Source organism: Macrobrachium nipponense, chromosome 44 (genome assembly GCF_015104395.2).
Source record: "Macrobrachium nipponense isolate FS-2020 chromosome 44, ASM1510439v2, whole genome shotgun sequence".
In the NCBI taxonomy this organism is placed as follows: Eukaryota; Metazoa; Arthropoda; class Malacostraca; order Decapoda; family Palaemonidae; genus Macrobrachium; species Macrobrachium nipponense.
In genome coordinates, this window is record NC_087221.1 from 32,073,381 (window position 1) to 32,093,416 (window position 20,036).

The 20,036-nt window shown below is 43.4% G+C and overlaps 1 protein-coding gene across 9 annotated transcripts in view; it reads left to right on the top strand.

Annotated features, from left to right (window-relative positions):
• Nucleotides 1-20,036, top strand: part of LOC135204148 (vesicle transport through interaction with t-SNAREs homolog 1B-like) — a 68,486-nt gene that overhangs the window by 20,655 nt on the left and 27,795 nt on the right. For 4 of the 9 annotated variants that reach the window (XM_064234168.1, XM_064234172.1, XM_064234169.1 and 1 more), the window contains 2 exons: nt 5,795-5,929; nt 6,967-7,135. In XM_064234168.1, the coding sequence (XP_064090238.1) occupies nt 7,061-7,135 (75 nt within the window). In that variant the 5' untranslated portion in view covers nt 5,795-5,929; nt 6,967-7,060. Of the gene's footprint in view, nt 1-4,451; nt 4,607-5,794; nt 5,930-6,966; nt 7,136-20,036 lie in introns of all 9 variants that reach the window. The other 5 variants (XM_064234170.1, XM_064234175.1, XM_064234171.1 and 2 more) reach the window with 4 other exon arrangements.

Sequence of the window (20,036 nt, forward strand, 5' to 3'; positions counted from 1 at the left end):
CATTGATTAGATTGGTTAGGTGATCGGTTTATGTTTGAGCTCCTTGCAATGATAGTGTGTTAGGTTCTGTCATATAAGTGGGCGAATCCCCGTTGACAGATCCTGCTCGGATTCTATCAAGTAAGCGGATAACCAAATCCCTTTGATAGACCCAAAGAGTCTGGTCAGCTGTAGGTCACGCCCTCGAGCTGAAGCTCTTAAGGCAACGCAGACTCATAGACAGTAACTACGAAGTCTTCTGCCTAAACAGGTAAGAACCAAGGTTGTATTTACATCCTACACTAGTGTTGTTTTCCCCTTTTTTCCATATTTTATATTGCTGTCTCTTTCCCTCCACCAAGGGTGTCAATCAGCTAAGTATATATCTGACAGGAAAGTTCATGTACAAAAATGTTATTGTTAGTATACAATAAGGTTTTGTACATACTTACCTGGCAGATATATACGATTGATGGCCCGCCCCAGCCTCCCCTCAGGAGACTGGTGGAAGGAAAAATTCTGGCTGGAAAGGGAGATTGGTTCTTACAGCCGCCACCCAGCGGCGGGTAAGGTAGATCACCTGACCTACCTGTCGCGTGTGCCGCGAGTTTTGAATTCTGTCGTGACGTCAGAGATGTATAGCTAAGTATATATCTGCCAGGTAACGTATGTACAAAACCTTATTGTATACTAACAATAACATTTTCCTTCTATTCCTGAGAAAGCAATCTCATCTAGCTGGTATCCACAATAAAGGGATACAGAACAAGTATGCTCTCGCAGTCTACAGGAATAGAGGATTAGATCTGGCAGATAATAAAGATCTCCACGATCTCATAAGGTCCTTTGAGACTTCAAAGTCTAAGGAACCGGTCCCTCCTAACTGGAACCTAGACGTGGTTCTCAAGTTTCTTTCATCTGAAAGGTTCGAACCTCCTCATCTGGCATCGTTTCGAGACATCACCAGAAAATGCCTATTCCTATTATCTTTAGCTACGGCAAAGAGAGTTAGTGAATTACATGCTCTGCAGGATAAATTTGTAGGTTTCAAGGGAGGACTCCAGATATTTGCTCGTTTAAGACCCTGTTTTTAGCTAAGAATGAGAATCCCTCGAATCCCTGGCCTAAGTCATTCGAAGTCAAGGCATATCGAGTCTCGTAGGAAGAGAAGCAGAAAGATCTCTATGCCCTATAAGAGCTCTAAAGTTCTACATTCAGAGAAAGCATCAGATGGGAGGCTCTAGGACAAGGTCTTTGGTGCGCGGTAAAAGACCCCACACGGACTGATGTCCAAGAATGCTCTGGCATTCTTTGTGAGGAACGTCATTACAGACGCGCATAAGGTCTGTTCTGACGACAGTTGCGACTGTTAAAAGTTAAAGCTCATGAAGTGAGAGCAGTAGCGACGTCTCTCTCGTTTCATAAGAATATGTCGCTTAAAAACATCATAGATACGACATTTTGGAGATGCAACTCAGTATTTGCATCTCATTACTTGAAAGACGTTCGTGTGACATATGAGAAGTGTTTTTCTCTGGGTCCTTTCGTATGCGGCGGATACGATTTCAGGTACGGGAGCCGACACCAATCCTTAAAAGTATATACTTTTCTTCTTTTTGGATATGGTCTGGAGTCTCTTCGAACAATGGAGGACTTGGTTTAGCACGGGCGCCGTCTATGTTGTTCAGTAAGAGAATCTGTCATATCTAATTAGATGAGTATAATTTTTTTTTTAGAAAATTATGTATGTGTGCGTAGTGGTTTTTGAGTTACGGTTGTTGTGAAGAGTTCGGGGATAACTCGGAACAATCTTTAGTTCTAACATATGGTTAGGATCAGGTGGTCGGGATTGGTTGTGTGCTCCTTCATAAGGTGTATTGTCATATAAGTGGATCAGCACCCATTGACAAAGTCCTTTCAGGCTCTGCCGAGTAAGCGGATAAGACCCCATCGGCAGACCCACAAGAACTCTTGGCCATAGATCATATATCTCGCTAAAGTTTCTTGAGGTGATGCAGACTACTGGGCAAACACCCACGAAGTCTACCACCTATCAGGTAGGAACCAAGGTTTTATTTATACCTACAACATATGTTGTTTACCTGTCTATTCCATATAGTAGCTGTCTCTTACCCTCCACCGAAGGGTGCCAATCAGCTATGTATATATCTGACAGGTAAGTTGATTGTATGAAAATGATATTGTTATGTTACAATAAAGTTTCATACATACTTACCTGGCAGATATATACAATTAAAGGCCCACCCAGCCTCCCCGCAGGAGACAGGTGGAAGAGAGAAAATATGATAGAAAACGGGGATGGTTCCTAGTCCTGCCCGCCCAGGGGCAGGCCGGTAGATCACCTGACCTACCTGTAGCAAAAAAAGTGGCGCGAAATTTGAATTTCTGTCGGGGAGGACGGAGTCTTAGCTATGTATATATCTGCCAGGTAAGTATGTATGAAACTTTATTGTAACATAACAATATCATTTTCTTCTTTTTTTTTTTTTTTTTAAATTGGGCAGTGAACTGAACTGATAAAAGGGATTTTGACGTAGGAAAAATCTATTTCTGGGCGAGGAAGCCGTGTCACCCAGTGAAATATGTCTGCTTTAGCACTATTTCTAGTAAAATATTGCTATAATACCAGAGAACTGCTAAATTGGACATGTCAGAAGCTTCTGACTCGCTCACCTATATAAAAGGTGTCGGTATGAAACTGGGGTGAGTGTTAAACACTACCACAGCAACCCCTCCAATTAGCCTTTTCCTCATCAAAAGACCCTAAATACGGGGAGCCGACCCATAGGTCACACCTAGCTACCCCGTTGAAGGCGTCTGTGACGTCATACTTATCGATAGCCATATCTTGTTCGTACGTTCGAATATAGCTATTTGTTCTTTTATTTTTATTTTTGATTACGGATCGTCAATCTACCTCTTCACCCAAGTTAAGTACTGGTTCCGCCCTTTTCAATATTTAGAGAGTGAATTTGCCTTTCGTTTTGCCTTTATTTAGGAGGTTTTATTAGGCGTCACTTATAAGTAGCGGCGGCGGCAAGTCGCCTTTACGGCTTATCCTTGAATTGTACCGATTTCGAGTGGTCTTCCTCTCTGCTTGTAACATGTGATATTTCAGTACATATATTTATTTATTTATTTCTTGGGTGGCAGTTTTTAGTCTATCCTATTTTCGTTTATGTTTTGTTATTTTCATTATTTTCATGTTTTTCACGGGGGTCTTCATTCGAGCACGTTTCTTTATTTCGTGCTTCGCCGTTTTATCCACCCCCCCCCCCCACCACCCCCCCCCCCCCCTTGTTTATTTTTAAGTTTGGTTTATTTCATTCAAGAATTTTCCCTTTTGTTTTTCTTTTCGTCAGCTTGCCGTTTCTTATCGATTTTGTCAGTGGGCAAGTAGTTTTTCCCTTTTGCGCCACCGTTATCGAGTGGCCTTCATTGCGTTTTATATTTTACGTAAGTTTATTTTCATTTCCCCCGTGTTAAAGCATGATTTTCTTTTAGCTTTAAGTAATTGATTTTATTTTCTCTATGTATATGTTGGATGTTAGGTCGGTTAGCCTACATAGGCTATGCCTGCGTTTTCCTCGTGATCTTTTATTTGCGAGGGTAGCTGCTCACGTGATCGTCACCCCATCAGCCCTCCCTCCCCTCCCCCTCACGTGGGGCCCCCAGTAGTTGGGTGCTCCTCTCGCCTCGGTTGTCGCTGACAGCCGTTCCCATCAGCGGAGGGGGGGGATGTAGAGGGTCCTCCAGGACCTTAGGTTAGTGGGTGTCGCTTTCTTCTCAGCCGACCGCCTCCGGAGTTGATGATTGCGTTTGCGTATGCAGCCTCGGCTTCCGTGGATTTGTTGCTCTCTGCTTCTTTCAGCTCCCGGAGCTTACATCCATCCGCCTAAAACATTCCCTCTCTGCATAAGGCGGATTTAGATTCCGGCTTCTCCGGTAGTCGTTGAGGGCTATGTTTACGGAAGTTACTCTTCCGTAGGCGGAGATATGATATTTGTTATTTTAGTTCTCTCTTTTATTTTATTTTCTTTCTTTTTGCCACGGAACTTGCAGGTCCATGTGGCCGTCCCGGGTTACTCCGTGTACCCCCCACCCCGGGTCATAAAGCTCCGGGTGGTTTTATTTCTTACACAGTCCCCGGGACGTAAATATATGAATATATATATATATATATATTTTCCTTTCTTTTGCCACGGAACTTGCGAGTTCATGTGGCCGTCCCGGGTTACTTCGTGTACCCCCCACCCCGGGTCATACAGCTCCGGGTTGTTTTAATTGTTACACAGTCCCCGGGACGTAAATATATGAATATATATATACATATATATTTTATATATAGTATATATATTATTTCAGTCCTGAATGCTCCGGCATATGACATTATTATCATAATAATCCTAATAAGTCTGTGCAATTGTTCTTATATATTATTGCACTTACAGGCCACTCAGTGTCTGGTTGCCGGTCTACAGGATCCGTGCAACCATGATGTTTGCCGGAACCATGCCCCGTGCGCAGTATTGCTTACCGGTTCCGTAGTCTGGCATCACGAAAACTGCTTTGCCTGCTACGCCTTGTACAACAGATTACCTGTTCGGTAAGTTACCGCACTGCTTGTTCTATGCATATTGTGATGGAATTATATTACACTACTTTTGTTAGTGTTAAAAAAAAATAAATAAATAAATGAATAAATAACTAAATAAAAAAAAAAAAATAAATAAATGAATAAAAAAAAAAAAATAAATAATCAAAATTTCTTTAAATTAATTTACATTAATTAATCAACATATGTAAGAGAAATACTGCTAAAGCAGACATATTTCACAGGAGCGACACGGCTGGGCCCAGAAAATAGCATTTAAGGGGTATGAGGTATTTGGCAGTTATAAGCAGATATAAGCATTTTTAAGGGGTATTTTGCATTTCCATGGTGGGTTGTGGAACCTATCCTGGCAAAAATGTTGGGGAACACTGTAGTGATTGGGAGATGAGAGGTGAATGTAGAAGTACCCACCACTCACCTGACTGTCAAGCTACATTTTATTCAACAGTTGTAGGCAGCAAATGTCAAATTTGCTTGGAATATGTTTTCTTTATATGCTTGGAGGTACGTACTGTATTTATGTGGTTTTTGATGAACTTCAGGTTTGAATGTTGCTTATTTTGGACTTTATATTTTTATTTAATTCAGAATTATGGAAAGCTGTTCACTTGAGAAAAGGGTGTGGACAGCATATGTGTCTATACTCTGTTTTTTTTCATCTGTCCATCCGCCAGTGGTGTTTTTGTATGGTAACACTGCGTCCCGGGCTTTAGATAGTTACGCTTTTTGTAAGTTTTAGGTAAATGAAAGGATATCTGGGTGTACATTTGCAACTGAAAAGTGTTTTAATAATTTACTGTATGAGAATTACACCGTTAATATTCGAAATAGGATATTATTATAATCGTTGAATGTAAGCTGAATGTAACTATCTAAAGCCCGGGCCGCAGTGTTGCCATACAAAAACACCACAGGCGGATGGACAGATGAAAAAAAACAGAGTATAGAGCTAAAGGGTACAGTTTGTCAATGCCTAATGTCTCCCATGATTTTAGATACTCATCCTCTGTTTTTATTCTTTATACAGGGGTCAGTAGCTGGTTATTGTATAAATTTTGCTCTGGGGTGATGTTATGGTGCCATACATACTTGAAGCATAATTTTTTTCATTATTTTGTTTTCCAAGCTTTATTGGCTATAGTTGATTAGCTCTACCTAATATAAGTTTTGTTTCCTCAGTGTATATTCTAGGTATTACCTGATGTGAGCGTTCGTTTGTCCACGGTGATATGGGCCAGATACACACATAGAGGCATGAATTTGGATAAGAAAGAGAAAGAGACTACCGTAAGTTTGTGGAGGAAAGAGACTACCGTAAGTTTGTGGAGAATTATGTAGATTCCTTGACAATCAAATCAGAAAGATTGAATGTATCTCTTGGTAGTTCATTGCCCTATCTTTTACCATATACTAGTCAAGATGCTTTCTCCTTCCCAGTTATGCATCCTACTTGTAATACATTCCCAATAATGTCTTTATACAGGCAGTCCCCGGGTTACGATGGGTTCGGCTTACGATGTTCCGAGGTTAAGGCACTTTTCAATTATATTCATCAGAAATTATTTCCAGGGTTACGACGCCTACAACATTGATCTGGCAGATGAAATATGACACCAAAAATGCAAAATAATCAAGATTTGAAGGTTTCTTTAATGTAAAATGCAATAAGAATGCAGTTTACATAGTTTTCAATGCACCCATAGCATTAAAAGTAAGGTTTTCTTAGGGTTTTTGGTGATGTTCCGCCTTACGACGATTTTCGGCTTACGACACGTCTCAAGAACGGAACCCCCGTCGTAACCTTGGGACTGCCTGTACTTAGCTCATACTATATCTCCACCTTTTTTAGCTTTATCTTCCTCAAGTTTTAATAATCACTTTGGGATGCTGAGTTTGTGATTCACTGGTCTTGTTAAACAACTTTTTAGTTGTGATAATGCCGTTGGACCTCCAGTAGTACATGAATTATGTAAATTTACTTGCTTGCTATCTGGACATTTGTTAATGAAAGTTTTACTGCTTATAGTTCCATGACATGATAAGATGACCTAAGCTCAGTTTATTATGTTACGATATTTTTGTGTTAGCCAGTGAAAATAGTCCATGATGTAAGTTTCAAACACTGCTGACTTTCCAAATTGAAACTTTTATTTTTTTCTTTCTTTTTATGTGCAATGAAAGACATACCTTATGAGAGTTATGAATTGTTTTACTTATCAGCACGTGTCTAGGATTATTGCAACCAAATTATTCAATAGTACTTTAAATCTTGTACATATATGCATTTTGTGATACTATAGAAACTTTAAAAATGTTTATTTTATGTACAACCTTTATCTCTCAATTTCCAGGTAATGCGATTAGGAAGAATTATGATTTGAAGTTATCAAATACATAATTCTTAATCATAGTCTAGAGGTTTAAGATACATACTTATCTACAGCCATGTCTTCTCACAAATTTGAATTATTGGATGAAGAGGTTGAGGCTTTGTTGGATCAAGTAGCTGATGAACTCGAAGTAAGTAAAGATGCTTCATATTTAGTATTATTTTTGTTATAAGCAACCTTGATCACCTGTGACGAATTGTTGTCTTTATCTAAATAGGACAGTGGATAGAAACTCATCTACTAGATTTTATGTCAGCTCATTTTCTGGACAAGCTTCAAAGTTATAAGAGTTCCTACCATGTCATTTGCACATCCAGTCTCCAAATGTCCCTCCCTTGGTGGCAAAACCATTCTAAGTATGTGTTTGTAAGCTCAAGTACACCTCTTGATTTTGTCCCCAGATTTTCAGATTTTACACATCTTTTTTGCCTTTGAATCTGTTTTCATTAGCATTTAATTTCTTTCTGCTTTAAATTTCCTTTTGTTGATGATTTTTATTTAATTTTCCTCCAAGTTGATAAAATAAGTTTAGTAATGGTTCAGCTTGGAGATACAGTGGAACCTTGGTTTTATGCATGACACTTACCTGGCAGGTATATATATAGCTTATCCTCTTGACGCACTGGCAGAATTTCAAAACTCGCGGCAACTGCTAGTACACTGGTAGTTCAGGTGATGGCCACCCCGTTCCCGTGGCGCTGGTACTTGGAACTATTCCCGTTTTCTTCAGATTTTCTCTGCCAGCCGAACCGGCAACATCGTTGTTGGTTCTCTGATAGAATTTCCTGCTCGTATTGACCTTGACTTTTTTGGATATTGGTATCGTATTCACGAAGTTAGCGTGGCAATCGCATTTGGTTTGGATTTTGATTTAGTATGTCTGATTCAGGAAGTATGTTTAGAGTTTGTGTGAAAGAAGGGTGTAAGGTGAGACTGCCGAAATCATCGGTAGATCCACATACTATTTGTAAGAAGTGTCGGGAGTTTGTATGTACGTGGGACAATAGGTGCAATGAATGTCAGTGTCTGAATGAGAAAGAGTGGAAGGCTCTTATGAAGTATGTTGAGAGATTAGAAAAAGATCGGGTTAGAAGATCTGTCTCTAGGAGTGAGAGATCGGGGTCTTCAGTAATTCGAGTAAGCCTTTGAGTGAATCTTTGCATGTGTCTTCTCCAGCTCATTCACATGTAGACGTAGCACCTTCCCCTCAGGTTTCTGCGCCCGTTGCTGTATCTGAGAGATACTACTGATCCACAAATTGTGAAAGTGTTCGCTGCCCTTGCGTCCATGGGAGATCAAATTAAACGATTAACAGACAAAGTGGAAGTGTTTAGTGACAGTGTTGTGGAGGGGGCGCCTGATCGTCCCTCTCGTGCTCCTAGACCGAGACCTCTGTCAAGCTCCCAGACCCAAGGGAGAAGGCATGTCGACAGTCGAAGGGAGGCGAGAGGGGTTTACTCGCGATCAGTCGTCCCTTCAGGCAGTCCTGTTGCTTCCCAGGCTGCAGCAGTAGGCCATGGAAAAGGCGATACTGGGAAGTGCCGTTATTCATACTTTCCGTCCTCATCACAGGATGAAAGGGCTGTTGATCAAGAAGGGTGGAGTAGCCCTGAGATTTTTTCGTCGGAGGATGAAGAAGTTATCCCTATCAAAAGGAAGAGGATTTCTCGTCCAGTTGGAAGTAACTAGCGGTGCGGTGAGAGGTGTTTCTCCGCTTAGAGGAACTCCACTGCGTAGACCGCAGGTTCGCTCGCCTCTCCGTGTTAGCCCGGTGCGTCCTTGATCTCCTCATCATCAGGAGTCTCGTAAGGAAGCGGAGACGAAGGAAGTTCTGCGGGACATGCAGGAGAGATTAGCAGTGATTGTCCAATCATGGGAGAAGCCCGAACAACCTTCGGTTAGACGTAAGGACTCGTCTCTCCCGGTTAAGTCCTCCAAGAGGACGCAGGACGTGCAGCGCAAGCCAGGACGCAGTGCATCCCTTAAGAAGGATGAAGCAGTGCAGGACGCAGGACGCAAGAGGAAAAGTGATGGACGCATGGTGGATGCATACGTTCAGGAGGACGCAGGACGCAGGCGGCAGCAAGTGGAAACTTTTTCTCGACAAGGAAGAGAGGAGTTTTACAAGGAGGCAGCTCCGCATTCGCTCTCTAAGCAGGCTTTGCATAAGGATCCCGCTTTGGAGAGTCATCAGGATCTTGGTTTTCAAGATATTTCTTCGCAGGAGGAAGAATTTGTGGAGAGTGCGGAAGAGGACAAGAATGTGGAAGCTCCTTCCTCGGACTACAAGAGACTAACAGAGTGCCTTCTTTCTTTGTTTGAAGGAGATTTTGTACATGGAACTTACCCAGCAGATATATACTTAGCTATAGACTCCGTCGTCCCCGACAGAAATTCGAATTTCGCGGCACACGCTGCAGGTAGGTCAGGTGATCTACCGCCCCTGCCGCTGGGTGGCAGGAATAGGAACGATTACCGTTCTAGAACCAGATTTTCTCTGTCGCGGTAGTGTCAACATACGTTGTTGCTACCTCCTGACTTGATTTTCGTTTTTTCATCGCCATCGACCTTCTGGGCTGTCTTTTGCAGGGAAGTACTGGGTCTTTGGTTTGGCATACGCTTTTATTAACTTTTTAATGAATTTGGCTTCGAAATTTCGAAGAATATATTACGTGAAACTACCGAATTTTTCGGTAGACACTCATATATTTTGCAATAAGGGAAATATTGATTTTTTTTTTTTTTTTCACTAATACGTGTATAAGTGTTAGAACTTGATGAAGGAAATATAAGATCTAACTTCCTACTTTAGGAAGTCAGAAAGCATATACAGTAATACTTTGGGTTACGAACCGATTAGTATACGAATTTTTTAACTTACGAAGTGACGCCCTCATTCTGGAATACGAATTTCACTTGGAATACGAATGCAGCGAATTTCTATCATGGGAGCCGCCCCTGCTTTGTTTACATCGGACATCGGATGAGCGTGGGATCTGCGAACGCATTTTTTCGGCCAAAACTTAAGAGGGTCACGTGACTTCCTCCCACGCATCCCTTGAGTTTTAAACCATAACTCTTTCACTATCTCGCTGGCGAACGCATTTTTTTTCGGCCAAAACTTAACGAGGGTCACGTGACTTCCTCCCACATCCCTTGACCCGTTTTAAACCATAACTCTTTCACTATCTCGCTGGTGTTAAGATTGAACGCATCTGTCCGTGATACGCTCTTAAATTTGCTTAGTGATTTGCGCACGTGTTGTGTTTCCGTGATAGTGCTTATACATTACTATTACCCAAATACTAAAGACAATGGCTCCCAAGATGACGAAGGCAAGCAGCAAGAAGGAAAGCATAAGAAAGAAGGAGATGATTACAGTCGAAATGAAGAAGGAAATTATCCAAATGCATGATAAAACGGTCGAGTGCGTGAAAGACATTGCAGCATTTCTTCAAGCGGTCGCAATCAACGATCTGCACTATTTTGAAGAAAAAGGAAGAAATTAAAGCCAGTAAAGCATCAAAAGGTGTCACAGTATTGACGAAACAACGGCCTTATATTCTCGACGATGTAGAAAATTTGCTCATGGTTTGGATAAACGAGAAGCAGCTGGCAGGAGATTCCGTAAGTGAGAGCATCATTTGCGAAAAGGCTTGTAAGATCTACGAAGATTTGAGTAAAAATGAGCCAGGCACATCAGCAGACAGTGAAAAAGACAGTTTTTAAGGCGAGCCGTGGCTGTTCGAGAATTTTAAGAGAAGGACTGGCATCCACAATGTTGTTCGCCATGGTGAGGCTGCAAGCTCAGATACGAAGGCGGCAGAGGCTTACGTAAAAGAGTTTAAAAGGCTCGTGGATTCAGAGAAATACCTCCCCCAACAAGTCTTCAATTGCGACGAGACAGGGTTATTCTGGAAGAAGATGCCCAGAGGACGTTCATTACGGCAGAAGAGAAGGCACTTCCGGTCACAAGCCCATGAAAGACCGTCTAACCCTACTGTTTTGTGCTAATGCAAGCGGGGATTGCAAGGTTAAGCCTCTCCTCGTGTATCACTCGGAAAATCCTACGCGCCTTTAAGAAAAACAACGTGCAGAAGAAGCTGTTGCACGTTATGTGGCGGTCTAATACCAAGGCTTGGGTGACAAGGATCTTGTTCGTCGAGTGGATGAACGAGGTTTTTTGGTCCCGAGGTGAAGAAGTATCTCCGGGAGAAGGACCTCCCATTCAAGCCTTACTTGTGATGGACTATGCTCCTGCCCATCCCTCCATCCGTTGAAGAGGACTTACTGGACGAATTCAAGTTCATTAAAGTCAAGTTCTTGCCCGCCAACACCACTCCAATACTCCAGCCCATGGACCAGCAAGTTATCGCCAATTTCAAGAAATTGTATACGAAGGCTATGTTCCAGCGCTGCTTTGAGATGACGGAAGGCACCAACCTTACCCTCAGAGAGTTTGGAAGGATCACTACTCTGTTTACAACTGCCTCAATCTGATTGACAAAGCCTGGCAGGGAATCACCAGGAGAACCCTCACTTCTGCATGGAAGAAACTGTGGCCCGACTGCGTTGCTGAACGAGATTTTGAGGGGTTCGAAACCGTCGAGAAGGGGCAGTTGAAGACGAGATTGTATCCTTGGGCATGTCCTTAGGGCTGGAGGTTGACACAGACGACATCGAGGACCTCCTGACTGAGCATGGGCAGCAGCTGACGACCGACGAGCTGTTGGAGCTACACAAGGAGCAACAGAGACAGGTAACGGAGGAGATCTCATCTGAGGAGGAGGGGGAAGACGCTGCACAGTCGCTTCCTTCGAGCGAGATCAAGGATTTTTTGAAACACTGGGAAATTGTGAAAAGTTTTATCGAGAAAAATCACCCGAATAAGGCTGCGTCAGGGCGTGCAACAAATTTGTTTATCGATAATGGGGTGGGTCATTTCTATAAAATTTTAAAGAACAGGCAAAAGCAAGCCTCCATAGAAAAATATTTTTTCAAAATTGTGAAAGACGACACACTGTCGCGTAAGCGTAAAATTAGTGATTGTAGTGAACGGTGCTCTAGAGAAAGAACCAGAAAGTCTTCCAGAAGTGTTCACGGAGGGAGATTTCCCCCCCAAGCCATAACCCTCTCCTCCTCACCCTTCCCTCCTCCGTCTCCGTCAAGCCAGCAGCCACCCTCGCCAAAGGTAACGTTTCAGGTTTTTACTGTGCATGCATATTAAATCTAGTGTTTATATTTAATTTCATTCTTCAATTTTATAATTTTATGTAATTCCTACACGAATTTTCAACCTTAGTGAACAAAAATAAATGGAAAAATATGAATTGAAATGGTCATTCATGGTCGGGTGGAACGCATTCTTTGCTTTTTATAACATTCTTATGGGAAAATCCATTTAGGTTACGAATTTTTTAGGTTACGAAGCAGGTTCTGGAATGGATTAAATTCGTAACCCAAGGTATTACTGTAACTAGATACGCTTCCTTTAGAAGCTTTAAGAGCTCTCGTACTAACGAGCAGTTAGAGTATTGACAATACTAGTAGTTGTTGCATCCTCATCACCTTCTTACTCCACAGAATCTACAAATTCATATGTGCAAATTTGAAGATAAATGGATGGAGCTCAAAAGGCGAGCTCTTATAAGGTAAGAAGTGAATATAGTGTTCCCAGTGCAGTGGAGGGTGCGTCTGATCGGCTCCGTAGCGCTTCCAGGCCTAGACCTCTTCCAAACTCCCAGACCCAGTGGAGGAGGAAAGTCGACAGCCGCAGGAAGGTTAGGGAGAACCCCCACCGGTCAGGCGTCCCCTCGGCAGGTTCTGTAGAACGTCCCAGACTGCCAAGGATAGCCATTGATAAGGCATCCTTAAAAAAGTGCGTCTCTTCATCTTACATCCGAAAAGACGAAGAATGTATGTTTGGAGTTTCGATGATCTGAAAACTGAAAACTAAGAGAACACTGAGCAAGAGCCAGCCGCTGCCAGGAAGCCGCGTTCCAGCAAGCTAGCGTGAGCTACGTTCCAATAGCCAGCAGCGAGCCGCGTTCCAGCTAACAGACTAGCACGAGCCACGTTCCTACAACCAAACGCTAGCCGCGTTCTAGAAAATTTTTCTTGGCGCAAGGCGCCTTCAAAGAGACGAAGCGCCAGCCTGGCGCAAATTGCGCCAGAAAAACAGACGGCTAGAGGAGCAAGGAGCCTTATAGTAGAGTGGCAATCAGAACGATCTTCCTTCCCATTGCAACGTTTTCCGAGCACAAGAGGCTCTTTCTAAAAGGGGTCTAGTAGGCGCTCGGAACTATCAGGGCGCACGGGACCTTCCACGCAAGCGGAACGTTCCAGGAGCGAGTCTCCTTTTTAGCGTGCGGAACATTCCAGGCGCGCGGAACATTCCAGGCGCTAGGCGTAAGGAGCCAGGCGCCAGAATATTCCTAATCTTCTTATGAGAGAGAGGTCAGTCGCGAGGCTCCTCTTTGAGTTTTTAACTTGAGCAACTTTCCCCTGGCAAAGGTGCAAGATGTCGCACAGGCGGCCGTCGCTTTTGCCAGAAGGATTCTGATACTAAGAGAAGCCATTTTTCATTATTCAGAGGACTCTCTCCTTCATTCATGCTCTTCCCTCGTTATGAAGAGGCAAGAGCTTTGGGAGTTTTCTTATAAGAATCTCATCGACGTTTGGGTATGATGGCAGATAGGAAATATCTACTTCCTTCCGTAAACCCTACAGATGAACAGGAATTCTGTCTCTTCCACGATTTATGAGGAAATCACGAAGATTTAAAGAGTTCCTGGATTTACTTCCTTCCTTAAGGAGATATATATACTCTTTCTATCGTTCTATTAACGAAAAGAACGAAGATAGTAAAAAATTTTTCCTTTCTCTATCTGCCTCGGCAGGGAAAGAAGGTAGTAGAGTATCTGCTGTATGAGAATACGATACGGCAAATCATAAGCACATACCGTAGTTACTTCTTTGCTGAGCAACTCAATTACCAGTATCCTTCCAGGAATTTCCTAGGAAGGACTACGCTTAAAGGGATTGTTAAGACAACACCTACTGAGCTTCTAGATTTATCGAAGTCTTGTTTCGCTTAAATATGCATTATAAGAACTTCCTGAAGTTCGATAATAATTTTATAAGATTCCTTTATTAAATGGAGTAGCTGGCAACTCTGGAAGAGTAAGGCCAGTCGGCTAACGAGACTGCTATCGCTTAGACACTCACCAAGACACCAACGCAGTATCATGTAGGTGTCGGTCATGAGTGGTCGGTCACATGTCTCTCTCCTGCGGGATGGAATGACTAACCGTGTCTCTCCCCTACAATCGTGGTTTTAGCCTCGGATTGAGGGGATAGTTAAGCAAACATAAACAAAATATTGTCTGCCTTTTGCCAAGAAGCTTTCAATAAGAAAGATATTACAACATTTCAATACTGTTTACCGTAGGTAACATTTTTAAAGGATTCTAACGCAGCGGAGCTCTATATTGTATAATGCTCTCATGCTTACGAAAGCATGGCTTATTAGAGTACATGCTTAGTGAGAAGATGAATGTAGTAGAGAATTCACTTTAAGACTACGGTATGGTCAAGTCTTATGCACATACCGAGGTTAACTACAGAATTCCTAGTATCCTTACAAAGGTTTCCTAGATTAATGCTGTTTACCACAATGTGACAGTATTATAAAGGATTCTAATACGGCAGAGCGCCATATATATAATTCTCTCATCCTTTCGAGAAACGCACACAACCTTTTTAGAATCAGATATTGCTCAAGAGAAGTTGGGTGAGTCGGATGGGAAACATTCTCTTAGTGGCAGAAGTTGTTTCCCTGAATGAACTATACTACGTATATAAAAGTTTTTTCCCACTAAGAACGGAATTAACATGTGAAGGATGTCGGGTACCATAAAGGCATAGATGTTATGGCACATAATCTAAAAAGAACTAGAGGAAGCGCCAGCCTGGCGCAAATTGCGCCAGAAGCGCCAGCAGCACCATCCAAGATATTTTCTCGTTTTAGCGAGTTATTAACCTAAGAGTCCAGTAGCCTCTCGGACAGCAGGCTCGGTAACGGCAAGATTCGTTCCTGATTTCGTTACCATTTAATCGAAAAAAGGGGTCGCTTACAAGGAATGATGAAATGATTTATTTTAATCACTTAGGCCAATTCCACGACTCTCTCATATCGCAAAGAGCATCGAGAATCTCTTTTTTCGCCCCTGTTCGCGTTAACAAAAGAGAACCTATTTGGGAACAGACACGGAACGTAACAATCCTTAAGAGGTTCGATGCAAGATTTTGCATGTCCGTGAGAACCTTCTCGATCGAAGATAATAACTGTTAACGTATGTTTAACATTTATTGAAAAGAGTTGTGAGAACCTGCGGAAAGTCTTCTTCATAGATCTCTTTGTAAGGTAGAAGACGAACAGGCTTCCTTTAGACTACTGCTTTTCCTCGAACCAGAAGAGGTAGCAATATAAGACATCTTTAAATTTAAAGAAGGGGAATAAACTTTAGTCTTTTTTCCCCTAGTTATAAATTCTTAACAGATATTAAGATAAATGGGCGTCAAAGGAAGAGAGGATGTATGCCTCATTTTGGCCTTAGAGAGGTTGGATTCACAGAAGTCACGTTCCTTCTCACAGCATGTTTCGTAAGGCTTTTCCAAGAGTATCTGGATATTCTATCAGAATCTATTATAAATAGACCTAAAAAACTCCACTCTGAGTCTGTCCGCGTGCAGACTGACCAGAAGTGGACATGAATGAGAGGTTTTTTCAAGGTAAATGACAATAGTCATGACTAAGTCATAGAATTGCTGCAGATCGTGCTAGATGGAATGAGGAAACTGTCCTCTTCCGATACCTCTGTGAACCACATAGCGAGGTTTTTTCTTCACTTTCTGAGGGAAGAATCACCTATGTATATATCTGCTATCAAAGAACGCAGTAAAAGGCTTTCTTATACTCTGTCCTCCTACAAGGAGAATTAGAGATAACAGAGAATTAAGATCTTCGGGATCTTATACGATACCGCAATACGACAAGAGTAGGATATCATGTACTTCGAATGGGATCTTTTTGTGGCCACAGATTCCGTGTTCCGACAAAATGGAACTGCTCCTCATCAAACTTCTTTGAGGAAGTTTATGAAGGAATTCTTTGTTTCTCTGCCCTAAACTTAGCCCCTAAACGACCAAGAAGACAAGTGATTTTTTTGTGCATTGGAATCTCGCATCAGATTCAATGGAGACTCGGCAATAGGTTCTTGCCAGCATAGTATGTCTGGCAAAAGAACTAAATCCCTCTATTCCTGACGCAACGCTTTCAGATACAAGTTTCGTTGCCCAGGCAGGGTACTTACATTTTCATCTACAGAAGAAGAGATGGTTTAAACGTTTGCCTACAGAGTCTTTGGGGTGCGATGAGGGCTCAAAATGCTTCCCAGAAGGTATTCAGAAGGATACAATAAGAGCTAGAAATCAGGGTTCCGCCCAATTTCAGCTCAGTCTCTCCTTCGACTTCCAGACTCCTTCCCTTCCTTCGGGCAAGGATAGGGAAGATTCTGCAACGAGGAACCTCATCAACATGTAAGAAGAGATCTCGTTAGCAAAAGAAGTGTTCACGAAGGATCCTCCTCGGAGGAAGACTCTTCTCTCTCGTTTTGTTAGATATCCTGTCGTCTACTGGGTGTAGCTGTCTAAATCACCTCCCCTTGCCAGGGGCCAAAAGCTCAAAGGGGAAGAATTTCTTCCACCCTTCTCCAGTCTCCTGATAAACTATGTGGTTGTTCAGGACTCTCGGACAATGTAGCGCCAGCCAGGCGCCAAATGCCAATACAGGCGAAAAACGCCAGAGGCGGACAGTTCCAAGGAACTCTGTCATGGTCGGATACTGAGAAGGAGCGGGCCTCCAACCTGGCGCCAGAGGCGAACAAATCGGACAGATATAAGAGTGTCCGATGTGGACATCGCCAGACAGCCTAGAGACTCTTCCAAGCTCGAAGCTCCAGCAAGTGTGGAGGAGCCAAGCCAGGCGCGAGGCGCCAGCCAGGCTCTAGGAGCCAGCCAGGCTCTAGAAGCCAGCCAGGCGCCATCCAGGTGCCAGGCTCCTTCAAGGCTAGGCTCCAGTCAGGATTGAGGATCCATCCAGGCGCAAGGCTCCTTCCAGTAAGAGAAACCTAAAGCTCTGTCATGTAAGAGGGCTAGTCCCCATTGATATGATACAGGTAAGGCTCTGCCATGTAAGTGGGTCAGCCCCCATTGGCACGATCCGAGAAGGCTCTGTCATGTAAGCGGGCTAGCCCCCATTGACATGATCCAGAAGGGTTTGTCAGTCATAGGTCCCTACCTCGCTGAAACTCTTGAGGCATGCAGACTCATAGACAGTAATCATGAAGTCTTCTGCCAGGCTCCAGGTGCCTTCCAGGCGCAAGGCGCCAGCCAGACGCAAGGCTCCAGCCAGGCGCGAGGCAGCTAGCCAGGAAGGAGGAGCCAATTCAGCACCAGCCAGGCGCGATTTGGACGCCATCCAGGGCGCGAGGCTCCAGCCAGGCTCTAGGCGCCATTCAGGCGCAAGGCTCCAGCCAGGCGCGAGGCGCTAGACAGGCGCTAGGCGCCTGCCAGGCACGAAGCGCTAGCCAGGCTCCCCGGCTTCACCCAGAAGAGATCTATATCAAAGAACGCCCTGGCCTTCTTTGAGACATTGTGATCTCCTAAGCACTTGATAAGTGCATTGATGATTCCTTCAAACAGCTGAGAATTAAAAGCGCATGAAGTGCGAGCTTTTCCGAATTCTTGTTCTTTCCCTAACAATATGTCATAAGGACATATTAGCTGTCACATACGGGAGATGCAACTCTGTGTTGACTTCCCATTATCCGAAGGATGTCAAGATAACCTTCGAGGGATCCTTCTCTCTTGGTTGATACGTGTCTGCGGATACATTGCTGAGATAGGGAGCAGATACTGATCCTTAACTAGTGAGTTAAATTTTATTTAACGTCGGGTTTTTTCTTTGGGTTGTTTGAAAGGATTTTGTTGGCAGATAACTCTTTTCAACTTAAGCACTAACCCTCGTGTTAGGATCAGGTGATCGGGATCGGTGTTGTGCTCCTTAATTATGCCACTAGGCATAGGCATATTGTCATGTAAGAGGCTCTGTCGAGTAAATGGATAAGACCCATCGACAGACCCACAAGAACTCTTAGCCATAGGTCACATCCTCGCTGAGGCTCTTGAGGCGAAGCAGATTCCTAGGCATTAGCCATGGAGTCTTCCGCTCCTGATCATAAGTAGGAACCAAGGTTTTATTTATTTATTACCTACAACGTATGTTGTTTATCTGTCTATTCAGTAAATAGTTGTCTCTTTCCCACCACCAAGGGTGTCAATCAGCTAAGTATATATCTGCTGGGTAAATTCCATGTACAAAAATGATATTATTAAGATACAATAAAGTTTTGTACATACTTACCTGGCAGATATATACGATTGATGGCCCACCCAGCCTCCCCTCAGGAGACAGGTGGAAGAGAAAATCTGGTTCTAGAACGGTAATCGTTCCTATTCCTACCACCCAGCGGCATGGGGCGGTAGATCACCTGACCTACCTGCAGCGTGTGCCGCGAAATTCGAATTTCTGTCGGGGACGACGGAGTCTATAGCTAAGTATATATCTGCCAGGTAAGTATGTACAAAACTTTATTGTATCTTAACAATATCATTTTTCAACCTTCAGGCCCGCCATCGCCTTTGTCTCAATTTTCGAAGACGAAGACAACCAAGAAATCGTCTTTTTTGAAAATGACTTTGTCTATTTCGGCCAAGAAAGCCCTTCAACGCGTAAATGAGTGGTTGAAGGAGAAGAGAGAGTCGGGGAAGACTTCTTTTTCTTTTCCTCCGGCCAAGTTGGCTTCTAAGTCTGGTGTTTGGTATGCTACCGGGGGAAAGTCTTGGCCTGGGAGTTCCTGCCTCCTCCCAGGAGACTTTTCCAACATAGTGGACAGCTCCCGTAGACATGCTTTTACATTCAGCCAAAGTGTTTGGTGGACTTCCTTCGTCAGAGTTCGACCAATTTACTCAAAGGTTATCTATCGACTTTTGAGGTTTTTAATTTTCTTGACTGGTCGTTGGGGCCCTGGCGCGGACTTCGGAGATGGAAGATTCGTCAGAATCCGAGTTACCGAGAAGTTTCATGTCCTGTATGGATAAAGCCTTGAGAGATGGAGCTAATGAATTGGCTTCACTTTTTACAGCAGGCGTTTTGAAGAAAAGACATCTTTTGTGCTCGTTCGCTGCTAAAGGAGTCTCGAACGCGCAAAAGTCGGAGTTGATGTTCTCTCCTCTTTCAGGACAGCTCTTCCCTCAGGATATCATTAAGGACATCTCGCTCTCCCTCACTCAGAAGGCTACTCAGGATCTACTAACGTCTTCTGTAAGGAAGTATTTACCTTCTAATGTAATGAAGAAGACTCCGAAGGATACAAGAACATCACAGCAGCCCTTTCGGGGTAGGACTTTTTCCCGACCAGCATTTAGAGGGAAAAGAGTTCCAGCCAAAAGAGGTTCGAAGACCTCAACCAAGCAATGAGTCAGAAGTCCTCCAGACTTGTGTGGGGGCCAGACTTTTAGACTTCTGGGAAGTCTGGCAAAGCAAAGGAGCGGATCCTTGGTCTGTAAAGGTAGCGAAAGAAGGATACAAGATCCCCTTTCTCAAGAAACCACCTCTCGCTACAGCTCCGAGAGCCCTAGGGGCTCATTACATCGATTTAGAGAAGAGAGAGGCTCTTTGGCATCAAGTTGTCAGCATGTTAGAAAAGGGGGCCATAGAACCGGTTCTGGATCACGAATCCCCAGGTTTTTACAACCGTCGGTTTCTAGTACCGAAGTCACAGAGGTTGGAGGCCAGTACTGGACGTAAGTCAGCTAAACTTGTTCGTAGAAAAGACCAAGTTTACGATGGAGACGAACGATTCAGTGCTGGCAGCGGTACGACCAGGGGAGGATGGTAACGCTGGACC